Source organism: Pinus tabuliformis, chromosome 1_1, assembly GCF_031772625.1.
Source record: "Pinus tabuliformis cultivar Carrire ecotype Pingquan chromosome 1_1, CPIR1, whole genome shotgun sequence".
Taxonomy (NCBI): Eukaryota; Viridiplantae; Streptophyta; class Pinopsida; order Pinales; family Pinaceae; genus Pinus; species Pinus tabuliformis.
The window spans coordinates 676,905,422-676,922,371 of record NC_142297.1 but is presented as its reverse complement, the minus strand read 5'-3'; the positions used below and the strand labels follow the sequence as shown (position 1 = coordinate 676,922,371).

General features: G+C 37.0%; 1 protein-coding gene across 2 annotated transcripts in view; it reads left to right on the top strand.

Annotated features, from left to right (window-relative positions):
- LOC149215222 (late embryogenesis abundant protein 31-like) overlaps positions 1–16,950 on the top strand; it is a 46,126-nt gene that overhangs the window by 28,368 nt on the left and 808 nt on the right. The window contains exons 2-3 of one of the 2 annotated variants that reach the window (XM_089392569.1): positions 12,362–12,675; positions 16,711–16,874. In XM_089392569.1, the coding sequence (XP_089248695.1) occupies positions 12,362–12,675; positions 16,711–16,732 (336 nt within the window). In that variant the 3' untranslated portion in view covers positions 16,733–16,874. Of the gene's footprint in view, positions 1–12,361; positions 12,676–16,710; positions 16,912–16,950 lie in introns of those variants that run through there. The other variant, XM_089392568.1, reaches the window with a different exon arrangement.

Sequence of the window (16,950 nt, the reverse complement as noted above, 5' to 3'; positions counted from 1 at the left end):
CTTGGGTCGCATCATATCTAGTGAAGGGATCATAGTTGAGAAAGAGCATGAAGAGCACTTACAGATAGTATTATTTTACTGAAGGGAGCACCAATTATATGGAAAACTATCAAAGTGTTCCTTTTTTTAGAAAGAGATTCATTACTTGGGTCGCATCATATCTAGTGAAGGGATCATAGTAGATCTTGAGAAGGTAAAAGCAAGTATTGATTGGCCGATATCGAAAAATGCGCATAAAGTGTTTAGTTTTATGGGCTTAGCAGGATACTATCGGTGGTTTGTAGAAGGGTCCTAAAAAATGGTTTATAGAAGGGTTCTAAAAAATTGTAAATCCTATCACAACCCTCCAACACAAAGGAAGTTATATGAGTGGACCGAGGAATGCAACATTGCATTCACTGAGCTTAAAAGATTGTTGAGCAACACACCAATCTTGTGAGTTTCTGACATGGACAAAGACTTTATTGTATGTACTGATGCATCCAAGCAAGGATTAGGTGTAGTATTAATGTAGGACAAGGGAGTAATAACATGTCTCAAAAATTGCAAAGCCTATCACAACCCTCCAACACAAAGGAGTTAGATAAGACTTTACTGTATGTACTGATGCATCCAAGCAAGGATTAGGTGCAGTATTAATGCAGGACAAGGGAGTAATAACATGTCTCAAAAACTGCAAAACCTATCACAACCCTCCAACACAAAGGAGTTAGATATGAGTGGACCGATGAATGCAACATTGCATTCACTGAGCTTAAAATATTGTTGAGCAACGCAACAATCTTGTGAGTACCTAACATGGACAAAGATTTTATTGTATGTACTGATGCATCCAAGCAAGGATTAGGTGCGTAATACGTTGAGCAGTGCACCAATCTTGTGAGTACCTGACATGGACAAAGACTTCACTGTATGTACCGATGCATCCAAGCAAGGATTAGGTGCAATATTAATGCAAGACAAGGGAGTAATAGCATATGTCTCAAGGAAGTTAAAACCTCATGAGGAACTTTATGCCACACATGATTTAGAGTTGACTGCTGTAGTGTTAGTTTAAAAGATATGTATACTGTTACCTTGTAGGGAGAAACTTTGTGCTCAAAAGCGGTCACCAAAGTTTGAAATACTTGTTTACCCAAAGGGACTTGAATGCCCGACAAAGACGATGGAGTGAATTCTTAACCAAGTACGACTTTGGGATCTCATACATCAAGGGGAAGGAGAATGTAGTGGCAGATGCTCTAAGTAGAAGACCAAGGATCCTTTCCCCTTATACCCATTAAGGTAGATTTGAGGGAGTGAGTACTAGAACATCTCTTGGAAGATAATTGGTATTTAAAAGTAAGATCCGTGCTTCAAAGTAAAGATCCAAGAGAATCTATTTGAAGGATATGAGTTAGAGAATGATGGACTCTTACAATTCCAAAGATTATGTATGTCCCTGATATTAGAGATATCTGAAAGACCATCCTCAAGGAAACCCACAGAGCACTTTATTGTGTGCATCCTAGTGTAAAGAAAATGTTTGCCGACATGAGGAAACTCTTCTTCTGGGTAGGCATGAAGTGCAATATTGTCTAATTTGATGCAAAATGTTTTCAGGTAAAAGTCGACCATTGTCATCTAGCAGGTCTCTTACAACCACACGACATTCCTATCACCAAGTGGGAGGTGATTTTGTCATGGGGCTACCTCTTACCCTACAAGGGCACAATGCCATTTTGGTCAGGGTGGATAAACAAACGAAAAGTGCTCACTTTATTCTCGTAAAAGATACTTATGAAGTTGTTGACGTAGCTTGGGTATTTATAAATGAAATTATTAGGTTCCATGGAGTTCCTAAGAAGATCATATCAGATAGGGATTCACGATTCATTTCAAGGTTCTGGACTTGTATGTAGTTTGCTTTAGGAAACCAACTAAATTTAAGTACGATTTATCGCCCTAAGACTAATGGACAAATATAAAGGGTGAACCAGGTAATGGAAGATATGTTGAAGATGTATGTTATGGGCCAACAAACACGTTAGGAAAAGTACTTGACCTTGGTTGAATTTGCATACAATAACAATTACCATAGTTCAATTAAAATGTCTCCGCCCTTGCAGAACACTGCTAAGTTGGGACGGGTTAGAGGACTAGGTGATCGTGGGACCAAAATTAATTTAAGAGATGGAAAAACAGGTAAAACAAATTAGGCAACCGTTAAAAGAAGCACAAGATAGACAGAAAAGCTATGTTGATGTTCATAGGATGACGGATAGGAATTATGTAGTAGAAATCAAGTTTTTATCCGTATCAGACTAAACAAAAGCACCATCCGGTTTGGAAAGGAACAAAGTTGTCACTTCGGTTTATTAGGCCATTTAAAATTCTAGAAAGAGTTGGACTTGTCGTTCAATGTCTTGCATTGCCACCCCACTTACATAAAATTCATAATGTTTTTCTTGTATCTTTATTAAGACACTACATAGCTCACGAATCTTACAACCTTTAATGGAAGGAACTGCATGTTTCAGACGAGGAAACCATTGTGGTCGCACCATTATGTATACTCGAATGGAGGGTTTGACAACTCGAGCATTGCTTGGTGGACCAACTTAAAGTCCAATGGGACAAATATAGTCCTAGGTCTCTATCTTGAAAGACATAGAGACCATATGCCAAAACTATTCTAACTTGTTTTGATTTTGATTTTTGAACCACTTGAAATTTTATTATGTATACCCTTACTTTATTTAGACAGATACATGAGACCATCATTTTGAATCCCTCTATAACAATGAAGAGTCACACATGAGAATATTATTTCAAATATGACAATCATTTTGAATCTATTTATAACAATGAGAATATTATTTCAAATGATTATGTTTTGTCATGTATGCTTAATTAAATATGACAATCATTTTGAATCTATCTATAATAGTGAAGAGTTACACATGAGAATATTATTTCAAATGATTATGTTTTGTCATGTATGCTTAATTAAATATGACAATCATTTTGAATCTATCTATAATAGTGAAGAGTTACACATGAGAATATTATTTCAAATGATTATGTTTTGTCATGTATGCTTAATTAAATATGTATAAATATGTACACATTGCTGGTATTTGGTTACCAATGTGAATTAATTATGTTATGAATGAGAAGTCTACATATTATGTTTGTGAATTATGTTATGGATGAGAAGTCTACATATTATATTTGTTGCTGGTACATGGTTACCAATGTGAATTATGTTATGAATGAGAAAGCGACATATTATGTTTTACTTATCAGCATGTGTGATTATGTTAAAGACCATATATTTCTTATTAATTATGAGATGACATAATTATCATGACCACACTTGATTACTTAATGTGAAAAGCTAACTACGGGTATATTGTCTAGATAACCAAATATGGTTTGTGAACTCAAAGATCAATATCATACAGTCAACATATATGAATGATGGAAATTGTTATTTGAATATATTTTGGTTTTAAATATATTGATGCATATGTTGGAAATTGTTATTTGAATATATTTTGGTTTTAAATATATTGGTGCATATGTTATAAAGTGTAGACAAGTGTTTATATTGCTGATGATATCATTATTTAAACCAACCACGTGATGGCAAAACTCCAAGAAATGTTGAGACCTAGTGAGATCCCATGATAGGGTGTTGACCTTTGTCCTATTAGAAAAGGTGGAGGTATTGCGTACCGTTTATCTTCCAAAACCTAAAGCCATGGGTGGACTGTACGAGTCTCGCTCCCTTAGACGTATGATGTTGATTGCCAATGGGCAGATGATGACTACTAGATGCCGACCAGGGAAGTTCGATGTAATCGCTCCCACCCTTGGGGCTTTATGGATGGTTGGGTCAGTATAGCTAACGCCATGGCATATTCCAGTGGCAAACGGATAGGATTGGGGCAAAAAAGATTAGAATGGATATGATGATTCTAGAATAGCTTGAGAATTTTGCTCGGGTGGGATATGACTACTAAACTTGTAACCAATAAATGTTCAAAATTCAAATTTTAAATTTTTTTACATTATAAATGAGAATTCAATCAAGGAACGCAATCCTTACATGACTATATTAATCACTAAGGTGATTACTGATATACTATATAAACCTTAACTTTGTAAACCTTAACTTTGGGACAAAGTTTGGGGGTATATAATGACCCATCTCGAATTATTGGGTAGGTGGTATTTTGTGTCCTATTGTTTATGAATTATTGGGTAGGTGGTATTTTGTGTCCTATTGGTTATGAATTATTGGGTAGGTGGTATTTTGTGTCCTATTGGTTGTGATATACTATATAAACCTTAACTTTGTAAACCTTAACTTTGGGACAAAGTTTGGGGGGTATATAATGACCCATCTCGAATTATTGGGTAGGTGGTATTTTGTGTCCTATTGGTTATGAATTATTGGGTAGGTGGTATTTGGTGTCCTATTGGTTATGAATTATTGGGTAGGTGGTATTTTGTGTCCTATTGGTTATAATTTGCCTAGGGCTTCTTCTTAGTTTCAATAATATCTAAATGGGCGAGCATCAAGCCAGCTAACCAACTAAATTTGCCCAGGTCTTCTTCTTAGTTTCAATAATATCTAAATGGGCGAGCATCAAGCCAGCTAACCAACTGCGCCCCATCCATCCTGGCAGCTCCCAAGCTCCAGCTCCTGCCTATCCAGCCAACTGCCGATTGGTTCTTATCTCGAATTATGAAGAATATGAAAAATGTCTAAATATAAGATAAATTAATTAATTATTAAAAATATTAAATTAAATATCTAATTATCAAGAATGTAAGGAAGGTGTTAATTTTAAAATATAATAAATATACTAAACTACTATTACAAGCTCATTAATTAATAAACCCATCTAAATTTTTTTAATTAATTTTTTTTTAATAAACCCATTTAATTTTTTTAATTAAAAAAAACGAAAGTCAAACGAGACTTGAGAACAGACTCAAGTAACCGACCAAAATCCATTTAATGGGTATGGATAATATTTTAAAACTTAAAGGATGGACCAAAATCCATTTAATGGATATAGATATATTTTAAAACCCAAAGGATGGACGACCGCCTCAAATACTATAAAGGTCATTCATCATCAGAGAATCGAGTTTCACTGAAATTTAACGAATTATTTATGGAGTGGAGGGGTGGTGGGGAGGTTTCTTGGTAAGGAAGAGACCAAAAATATTTAATGGGAATAGATATATTTTAAAACCCAAAGGATGGACGACCGCCTCAAATACCATAAAGGTCATTCATCATCATCAGATGACAGAGAATCGATTTTGATTATTTTTATGGAGTGGCTTAACTTAAAAACAGAAAACCACAAATTTCATTCATTTCTTTACTCAATTACATCATGCTTATATATGAATTCCTAACCACTCATAACTAACTCTGTTCAACTACTTATAACTAATTCTGATCAACTGCTCATAACTGCTTCATAACTAAATCTATTTCTCATTATTTTCACATCCTCCCTTAATGGAGAAATGGATTTTTTACCATACCTAACTGACTTCTAGAACTTGTACTTTGAACATCTGCTGTATTCTCTATCTAACTACTGCATTAACAGAGGGTAGTTGGGATTAATACCTTTCTACCACTCCCCCTTAATTCCAACTATATAACAAACTATATATTCTTAATCATGACGACTTAAACTTTAACTTGCCTGCTGGTCTAAGTCTCAGCTAGGCTTACAACAAAACATTTCATTTTTGCCTTCTTATTAAAAGGTCCATGCTTGTTCCTTTTCCATTGCTGGTGCAGTTTCATCTTCACCTTTTTGGGTTTCCTTATGAAATTCCTTTGCTCCTTGCTTACATACTTAACATCAACAACCTCTTTTGGATTGAGAGGCAATGCAAGATCTCGAACCAAGTAATTTAATTCATGTTCTCCCCACTTTCCATGAGGAACCAACGAAGGAGTCACCAAAATGCAGTCATCTTTGAACATGAGCCGCCTTCGAAGAACATCCATGGTAGTATCCTCCAACGTAGCAGTCATCTTGAAAGTAGATCCAATAAAACTTCTAACAACCGGGCAAGTTTTAATCTCAGTGATTTCTTCAACAGCGTGATTCTCAACAACATGAGTGATTTCTTCAGGGACATGATCTTCAACAACTTGAAACTCTTTGTCAATGGACTCAAAAACACTGCTAATCCCAAATGGGTTCATGAGAAAATGATCATTAAAAGGATCATTGTCAAAAAAATCTAAAATAATAGACATATCAGTTAGCTTTATCACACTTCAATCAGCTTTATCACACTTCAAACAAAACGCCTTTTCTACTGCCTCTCTCTGCTCTCCTTGGCCCTCCGGGCTCCTCCAATCAGATCCGCTGTCACAAACGGTGCTCACTAACAGCTCTCTCTTGAACAAGACCTACTTACACGATTTTTGCAACAAAACAAAGAAAACCGGGCCGACTGAAAAAGAATATGACCACGGTGCAATGAATCACAGCAGTTTGTTCCGTTAATAAAACCAAGAATCACAGCAGTTTCTGCAAAGACCTTCACGCAGCACTCAACTGCTTTTCGAGGGTTTGGCACAACAGTCAATATTAACACCACTCTACGGCACAACAGTCAATATAACACCAGAACTCCACGGCACAACAGTTTCTAAATTACAGTCAATATACCACCACGCCCAAAGAAAACCGGGCCGACTGTTAGGCACACGGTTCGTGTGACCAAAGAAAACCGTGAGTCTGTTCAACCTCTCAGTAAATTAAAAACAAATACACAGCCAAAGATGCCCTCCACTCACAACTTCTGCAACACTTGATCTATCGACCGATTCGACAACAATTTCAGATTTTGCGGCCAAATCATCACTAGATTTTGGTTCCTCGCCAAAATCTTCACCAACCTTCAGCTTTTCTACCACCGATTCGGTGACAATTTTATCTTCGACAGTCCTCTCTTCCACTTTCACATCAGTTTCTTCCTCATCGTCATCCACCTCCCAGGTCAAATCCTCTTCTTCCTGAGAAATAATAGCTCTCTTCACAAGATGAGCCCTAGCTTCCTCGGCCTGCTTAAGCTTATAGAGCCGATAAAAATACCGTGTCCAGAAAGTTTCATAATCCACAATATTTGGCACGAGCCTGGACTTAACCTCCTCTCCACTCACACAGGTTCTCACGCTGCAACTCACGCAGCAACACAGGGAGCTCTCACACTGCACCACGTCCGTCTCACCTCACGCAGGATCTTCCACCAACACGCACACGCAGCAACGCAGGGGGCTCTCACGCTGCACCACGTCCGTCTCACCTCACGCACAGCCACGGCTTTACACAGCCGCACAGCCACGGCTTTACACAGCCTCTCACGGATCTTCACGCAGGCTTTACACAACCTCTCACGCCTTCAACGCACAACGCCCTCAGGAACTGGGGTTCACCACGCCAACTCGGGTACACACACAGCAAGTCTGGCCTCACGCAGGTCTCAGGGAGCCGGATCTTCCACACCTGCGCTCTCACCCAAGCTCAGACCCTGAGCTCTGATACCAACTTAAAAACAGAAAACCACAAATTTCATTCATTTCTTTACTCAATTACATCATGCTTATATATGAATTCCTAACCACTCATAACTAACTCTGTTCAACTACTTATAACTAATTCTGATCAACTGCTCATAACTGCTTCATAACTAAATCTATTTCTCATTATTTTCACAGCTTAATGGGTATTGATAATATTTTAAAACTTAATGGATGGACCAAAATCCATAAGAAAATCGAATGGGAAGAAACCTCTCTAGGAAACCTCTCTGATATAAGAAAATCGAATGGGGAGACGGTGGTTGACAAGGGGCAGAGGAAATGAAGAGTAAATGAAGAGTTATGGATAAGAGATCTTATCTCTAGAGAGAATCTGAGGGACCAGCCCGGGGTTCTAGACTCGACTGAAAAGCTAGGAAACTTGAACACTATTCTTTTAGTTTTGGGCACGAGGTTAGAAAACTCTAGTTTTCTGGGTTTGGGAGTCAGAGAGACTGATCTTAGATAGGCAGGGAGGAAGAGGTTTCTTGGTAAGGAAGAAACCTCTTTGATATAAGAAAATCGAATGGGGTGAAGACGGTGGTTGACAGGGGTAGAGGAAATGAAGAGTAAATGAAGAGTTATGGAGAAGAGATCTTATCTCTAGAGAGAATTTGAGGGACATGGTTGACAGGGGGCGGAGGAATTGAAGAGTAAATGAAGAGTTATGGAGAAGAGATGTTATCTCTAGAGAGACTCTTAAGGGACGAGCCTGGGGTTCTAAACTCGACTGAAAACTTATGGAACTTGAGCACTATTCTTTTAGTTTTGGGCACGAGGGTTAGAAAACTCAAAGTCTTCGGGTCTGGGAGCCAGAGAGACTGATTTTAGATAGGCAGGGAGGAATTGGTCTCTTTTGTAACAGATGCACAAGACTCAAATTTGCCCACAGAGCAACGCCATCCAGGATTAACATCAGAGATAGAGATATTGATCCTAGATAGGCAGGGGGGAATCTGTTGCTTAGGCAACAGAAGCACACAGCTCGAATTTAGACCCAGAGATAGAGATATTGATCCTAGATAGGCAGGGGGGAATCTGTTGGTTAGGCAACAGAAGCACACAGCTCGAATTTTCCCACAGAGCAACGTCATCTACATCTAGGATCAAACATCAAACGAGAAAACTAGGGATGTACGTATATTCAAGTTGGAAGATTTAACTAGTTCAAGCGAGAAAACTAGGGAGAATTGGTTGGTTTAGCAACAGAAGCACACAACTCGAATTTTCCCACAGAGCAACGTCATCCAGGATCAAACATCAAACGAGAAAACAAGGGATGTATGTATATTCAAATTGGTAGATTGAACTAGTTCAAACGAGAAAACCGGATATACGTATATTCAAATTGGTAGATTTAACTAGTTGAAAGAATTACACTGCTATAAATGTAATGTGATGATAGATTTTACATAAAATTTATGCTGCGAGGATCTATAATGATAATGATAGACCTTACAATCCGTGTCTCTAAATAGCTCTATGATAGTGTTCATTTAGTGCACATATTTAGATGGGTCTATGCATATTCAGATTCAGAGTTCAGATTCAGTGCACATGTTGCAGATATTTAGATGGGCCTATGCAACAAGCACATCGTTATCTATTTAGAGAGTTCAGATTCAGTGCACATATTGCAGATATTTAGATGGACCTATGCACCAAGCACATCGGCATCTATTTAGATGAGCTCTGTGATAGAGGGGCATAACCCTATGTTTGGACTTGATTCCACATTAATAGTTTCTTAATTGTTTTTTAATACTTTTCTCATTGTGGGGAGGGGAGGGTAGGGTGTTGTGAATAATCCCACACATATCCATATTGTATTTTGTGGGGAGGGGAGGGTGTTGTGAACAATCCGACACTTATCCATATTGTATTTATGGGGAGGGGAGGGTGCTGTGAATAATCCCACACATATCCATATTGTATTTGTGGAGGAGGGGAGGGTGCTGTGAATAATCCCACACTTATCCATATTGTATATGTGGAGGAGGGGAGGGTGCTGTGAATAATCCCCACACTTATCCATACGTGAAAAAATATACAATTAATATTTTTCACATTGTATTTGTGGGATACAATGTGGGGGAGGGGACGGTGTTGTGAATTATCCCTACACATATCCATATGTGAAAAAGCATACAATTAGTATTTTTTCACATAGTATTTGTAGGGGAGGGGGTGGCATTGTGAATAATCTCACACATATCCATATTGTATTTGTGGGTGAGCGGGTGCGATTGTGAATAATCTCACACATATCCATATTGTATTTGTGGGGGAGGGGGTGCGATTGTGAATAATCTCACACATATCCATATTGTGTTTGTATTTGTGGGGAGGGTAGGGTGTTGTAAATAATCCGCACATATATCCATATTGTATTTGCGGGGAGGGGAGGGTGTTGTGAATAATCCCCACACATATCCATATGTGAAAAAGCATACAATTAGTATTTTTTCACATTGTATTTGTAGGGGAGGGGGTGGGATTGTGCATAATCTCACACATATCCATATTATATTTGTGGGGGAGGGGTGGGATTGTGCATAATCTCACACATATCCATATTATATTTGTGGGGGAGGGGTGGGATTGTGCATAATCTCACACATATCCATATTGTATTTGTGGGGGCGGGTGGGGGAGGGGTGGGATTGTGCATAATCTCACACATATCCATATTGTATTTGTGGGGGCGGGGGCAGGTAGGGTGTTGTGAATAATCCCCACAAATATTCATATTGTATTTGTGGGGAGGGGAGAATTAATATTTTTCACATTGTACTTGTGGGGAGGGGAAGCTAGGGGAGGATAGGATGTTGTGAATAATCCCACACATCGATATTGTATTTGTGGGACGGGAGGGTGTTGTGAATAATCCCACACATATCCATATTATATTTTTGTGGGGAGAGGAGGGTGTTGTGAATAATCCCACACATATCCATATGTAAAAAGCATCACAATACGATCCGGAAGATTTTTTTTTGCCAATTGAGCAAAGGCTTTTCCAATTTGCCAGAAAGATTTTCCAATTTGCCGATGAACATCGGGGTGCAAGTCCTTGGGTATGCCTTTATGGGTTCAGGGATTTCTTCTCCCTTCCTATTATAATATAAGGGATTTTAATACTCTCATTAGGTTCTGGTATGGGATTCTAATGCTGCGGTTAACAACACATTCTGTGGATTCTGGGATTTCTTCTTCCTTGCTATGATAATATAAGGGATTTTAATACACTCATTAGGTTATGGTGTGGGATTCTAATGCCGCGGTTAACAACACATTCTTTGTCAAAGCTTGCACGGTCTATTATAAGATATACTGCTCGAGGAAAAATTAACACATTCTTTGTCCAAGCTTGCACTGTCCATTATAAGATATACTGCTCGACGGAAAATTAATTTTTAAATTATATTTCACTCTTGTTTCTCGAGGGCGATTTATGTCAAAATCCAATTTTCACGAGGACATATCCTTAAAAGGAAATGAAATGTAGTACAAAACTTGAGATTAGATAAAACCTGAAAAAAAGGGAAAAGGAGGCCTGCAAACATGTCTCTGTTCTCAAACATGGCTTTGTTCAAGGCCAAAGTAAGCTAAACAAGAGGAGGAAACACAGAAGATCAATCGTAGAAAATTCTTTCTCAATGCAAAGAAAATTTTCCCCACTGCAATACGATCCGCAACAGCAAGGTCGATTTTACAGTGCAGATAAGAATTTTCCCCACTGCAATACGACCCGCAACAGCAAGGTCGATTTTACAGTGCAAATTATGCTTTCAAATGATAAGAAAATAGCACCATCTTTGGTTGACAGCAGGCTGCCTCCACTAAAAGCTGTTTTAACATTTCCAAGGTAATAACTTCTGATTTTCTCCCTTTTTCGCAAGAAAAATTTTGAATTCTCTGTGAGCTTGGAAACTGATTTTTCATTGTCCTGGTGTTTATTGTCTTTTTCCTTGCATTTGATACTTCTCCCATTGATAAAACCCTCAAATGCTGTTCTAGCAGAACTGTGTTCTTCCCTTTGTTCAACGTATGAGCGAGACTGCACCAGTCAATAAAGGCCTGAGACTCTCAGGAATTTACATAGTCTCCTGAGCTTGCTGGTGCAAGAAACTCTAGGGAACTTATTACATAGTCTCCAGAGCTTGCTGGCTAAACAAGTAGCCATCTACCTTACGGCTTGTGTTAAATTTAAGGATTGTGATGCAATTGTGGAGTTGTTTATCTATCTTTGTAATTATGAGAGTTCGAGAGGGAAGCAAGAAGCAGTGCTTGGACTTAAAAGATGTGGGAAGCGCAATGCTGCCAGGTTCTCATAATATTATGAGTCCTTGGGACGCCAGATTCTCATAATATTACGAGTCCTATGAGTCCCAAGGCTTCAATCCAGAAGCTTTCGTTTCTTTTGTTATGAAGTTTTCGATTCTTATGTTATGAGTTGGAGTGTGTCATGTTTGAGTCATAGATTCTCAAAGTCAGAGATTTATGTGGACTTATTGTGATCAATAATAATAAAAATATCAATAATAAAATATAGTGATGTGTAATTTGTGGAAATGTTGTGATTAATAATAATAATAATATCTATAGTGATGTGTGTAATATGTGTAACTGTTGTGATCAATAATAATAATATAGTAATAATATTGTGATGTGTGTAATATGTGTAACTGTTGTGATCAATAATAATAATATAGTGATGTGTGTAATTTTTGCTTTGTTACACAGGGATTGCTCCCGAGAGGTGGGAAACCCGTTCCAATGGTTCCCACGCTCCTGGGAGCTTTGGCACTGTATGAGAACGTTTCTTTTTCAGCAAGAGCTGCAATGGGAGCGGGGGAAAGTTTTGGGAGCTTTGAAGACTGTTTTTTTTCAGCAAGAGCTGCAATGGGAGCTGAGGAAAGTTTTGGGAGCTTTGAAGACTGTTTTTTTGGAGTTCTGGCGTTCCTTGGGGTTGGGGAGGAGAATATAAAGCCTGTAGAGAAATATGTTGAACTGCCCACAAAACATGAGCCTATCTTGAAACTTTCACAAGAAGAAAGGTCAAAGACATTCTTAACACCGATATTCTTAATTGAGAAAGTGGATCAATGTCTGAGATGTCACGTTGATGAGTATTTCTTTTGTTGTTTATATATATATATTGCAGAAGATTGTGTGTGCATATTGTATGTGGCGGTCAATGCTTACACATTAGAGTTGCTTTACTTTTTCTCTTAAGAATAACTAGAGAAATTGTTCCTTTGTATTTTTAAACCAGATTGTTTCAAATTCATGTGTCATATAACTGATAATGAATTTGACATTTTAATATTTTATATATATAAAAAGGGAGACTTGAGAAAAACGCTCAAAAAAAATATATTTATATATAAGAGATTATATATTTATTATTTATATATTTAAATTGATTTTAATATTGGAATATTTTGATTATTATATAAATTATATAATCATTTTTCTAATATTTTTTTATTATATAATATTACTGATTAGTCGTTTCTTGTAAATTTTAAATTTTGGGGAAACCTCTAGCTGTTCCTGACACCCGTATCCAAGTTTCCAACATTCCCACATTCCAGAAACTCATGCAACATAGGTAATTTGTGTAAATGTTGTGATCAATAATAATAATATAGTGATGTGTGTAATTTAAAAAAAAAATGGGGGGCTAGTCCCTGAAGAAGCATGTATTAGGCCCAGAATACATTATATACACTCTATACAACCATCACATCAATCATATGATACCAATATACAATCACATGGCTCCTCACGGTGCACCAGTGGGTTCATGAGTCCGTCCACCAGTGGGATGCCGTCCACATCAATCATATGATACCAATATACAATCACAATGTTTACATATTGCTGCCGTGCAGCGCCACCATAATGGGATTCGAACGCGGCCGGGGAGCGTGACATCCGACAGCCCCGACCGCAGTACCATGCACTCATGTGCTGTGATGTGTGTAATTTGTGTGCACAATCTCTCACTACTCTCTATCTCACGTTCCACTCATGCATGTGCTGTGATGTGTGTAATTTGTGTGCACAATCTCTCACTACTCTCTATCTCACGTTCCGGAAACTCATGCAAAATAGGTAATTTAGGTAATTTGTGTAAATGTTGTAATCAATAATAATATAGTGATGTGTGTAATTTGTGTGCACAATCTCTCACTACTCTCCATCTCAATTTCTACTCACTACTCCCCATCTCAATTTCTATCTTGGCATCAGACCCGCTTCAGCCTTGGCCCTAACGCCCTTAGCCCTAACGCCCTCAAGAGAAGGGCTACGATCATGCAATTTAGCAAAATGATTAGATCCTCAGTGTAGATAGGGTTTGATCTTGGCATCAGACCCGGTTCAGCCCTAGCCCCAACTCTCTCAAGAGAAGGGCTACGATCATGCAATTTAGCAATATTATTGTAGATAGGGTATAGATAGGGTAGGAGAGTGTTTGATGTATTATCCGTTAGTGTGTAAGAAAATTTACTCCTTTTAATAAAATGTAATTTAATAATTTAATAAATTTAAAATTTAATTTAACAATTTACGCGAGTGTTATTTGATAGGGGTAATTTTTCATGGTTTTTTATTTGGCTAGGCTAATATTTGATGGGGTAATTTTTCATGGTTTTTTATTTGGCTAGGCTCATATTTGATGGGGTAATTTTTCATTTTTTTTTAAAGATTCACTAGCCAAAATTTTATAAAATCATTGATTAATTTTATTGTAAAAACTAGGCAAAATTTTATAAAATTGATTTTATGGTAAAAATTGGCCAAAATGGTGAATCTTTTATTTTAAAAATGATTGATTTTAGTGTAAAAACTAGCCAAAATTTCTTTTATTTTAAAAATGATTGATTTTAGTGTAAAAACTAGCCAACATTTTATAAAATCATTGATTAATTTTATTGTAAAAACTAGGCAAAATTTTATAAAATTGATTTTATGGTAAAAATTGGCCAAAATTTTATAAAACCATGTGAAGTTTAAATTAGCCAAAATTTTATAAAATCATTGATTGATTTTATTTTATGGTAAAAATTGGCCAAAATTTTATAAAACTATGTGAAGTTTAAATTAGCGAAAAATGTATAAAATCATTGATTGATTTTATTGTAAAAACTAGCCAAAATTTTATAAAATTGATTTTATTGTAAAAACTAGCCAAAATTTTATAAAAACTATGTGAAGTTTAAATTTGAACTATGTGAAGTTTAAGTTTGAGAGCTCCTGTGAGGGTTCTTGTGAGGGTCGCTGAGGACGCGAAAAGAAAAGAGAACACGGGGTCGCTTTGGCGGATGCTGGTGAAGATTTGAGTATGTGCCACCGTCGCGGGCGCCAACAGGGCAACGGTGGGTCACCCGCTCTCGGAGAATTGCACCGCACCCAATGGTGGGTCACCCGCTCCTGGAGAATTGCACGGAAGCCACAGATTGCTGGCAAATCTTCGCACGGAAGTCCATGGCCATGTATGGTGAACCGACCTCCATAGGGGCATTAATGCCCTATTAATTGCCCTATGGCAGGCTGGTTAGCTCTTGCCGAACTTCAAATCCAAATCCTCTCACACTGTAACTTTAAAATTTGGATTCAAGTCATCGTAATCATTCAGAATTGCTATACTCTTTTTTTTTTTTATTATACAAGGATACAATTAGTATCTTAACCCATAGTTTGGAACTATCAATTTTTACACAAGGTTACGAACTATCAATCTTTACACAAGGATACAATTTTTACACAAGGATACAAGGAGTATCTCAACAAAACACCCTTTCCAATTATCAATCTTTACACAAGGATATAAAGATTATTTTAACAGAACACTGAGGATACACAAAAATACAAGGAGTATCTTAACAAAACACTCAATCTTTACACAAGGATATAAAGATTATTTTAACAGAACACTGAGGATACACAAAAATACAAGGAGTATCTTAACAAAACACCCAGGGTACACAAGAATACAAGAAGAAGGATGATAAACACGGATGATAAGGATGATAATAAGGATGATAGAAGGATGATAAAAGGAGAACATCTGCATCACCCACTTTTTTACTATTTTACTATTCTCAAGTAAAGCATTCCACACAGATACAGAAAGTATCTTAATAGAACACCCCCATAGTTTCAAACTATCAATCTTTACACAAAGATACAACACCCCATGGTTTCGAACTATCAATCTTTACACAAAAATACAAGAAATATTTTAACAGAGCACCCAGCATACAAAGAGAACACCCGCATCACCCAGTTTTCTACTTTTCTCATACATCTAGTAGGTAAAGCATTCCAGTATGCAAGTTAATACTTATTTTATAAATCATAAACACACCACAAAATTATTAACTTTTTACGCCTCATCTTAAACTTCAGATTTATTTGTAATAAAAATAAAAATTAAAAAATAAATGTCAGTTTGAAAGTGTGCAAGTTAATACTTATTTTATAAATCATAAACACTTCTCATAATTATAAACTACATACGCCTAATCTTTAACTTGATATCTATTAATAATAAAAATTAAAATTAAAGAAACTTCCCGTCATAAAAATTGAGGGGAAGCATATTACTAGTTAGAAACTTCTCACTCCTTATAAAATTGAGGAAGGAAGCATATTAAACCGTGAAAAACATTAAATTTAAAACACAAACAAACATTAAAAACAAAAAAGCAAACTTCTGCCTGGTGCACACTTCCATGCCCCCAAGGACTGTAAGGGTTTTGAAGATCTGAATTGACCAAGAACCTCGAACGCTGAGCAAACTGCTGATGGGCTTGTTTCTATTTTGATATTTGCAACTGTCATCTATATTTCGCTGTATAGTTCACCTGGTTTTTCACTGTTCAATTATATGACTATGAACTCTGAACTCTGGGATGGATCTATAAAAAGTTAAAAACCCAAGCCAGCTTCTATTAAATAACTATTAATCCACTAAAGGGATTAAAAATTAAAACCATTAGAAGAGTTAAAATAGCCTAATAGACCTGTGTTTTATATATGCGTGTCTCTGTATTATGTTAACCACTATTAATTTCAAGCAGGCCCTTGAAGCTGCTGCAATGAAGGAAGGAGAAAAACCAATTGATTCAAACGACGCTCGAGCCATTCAATCTGCAGAAAAAAGGGCTACAGGCAACCCCGTCACTCAAAAAGGAGGGATAGCTGCCACAGCCCAAGCAGCAGCCGAGCTTAATCCTCGAGTAAACGATGTGGGGAAGACCACTCTGTCAAACATTTTGCTGGTAAATTATGTATATCCTTTGCCATACAGCTTTATGACT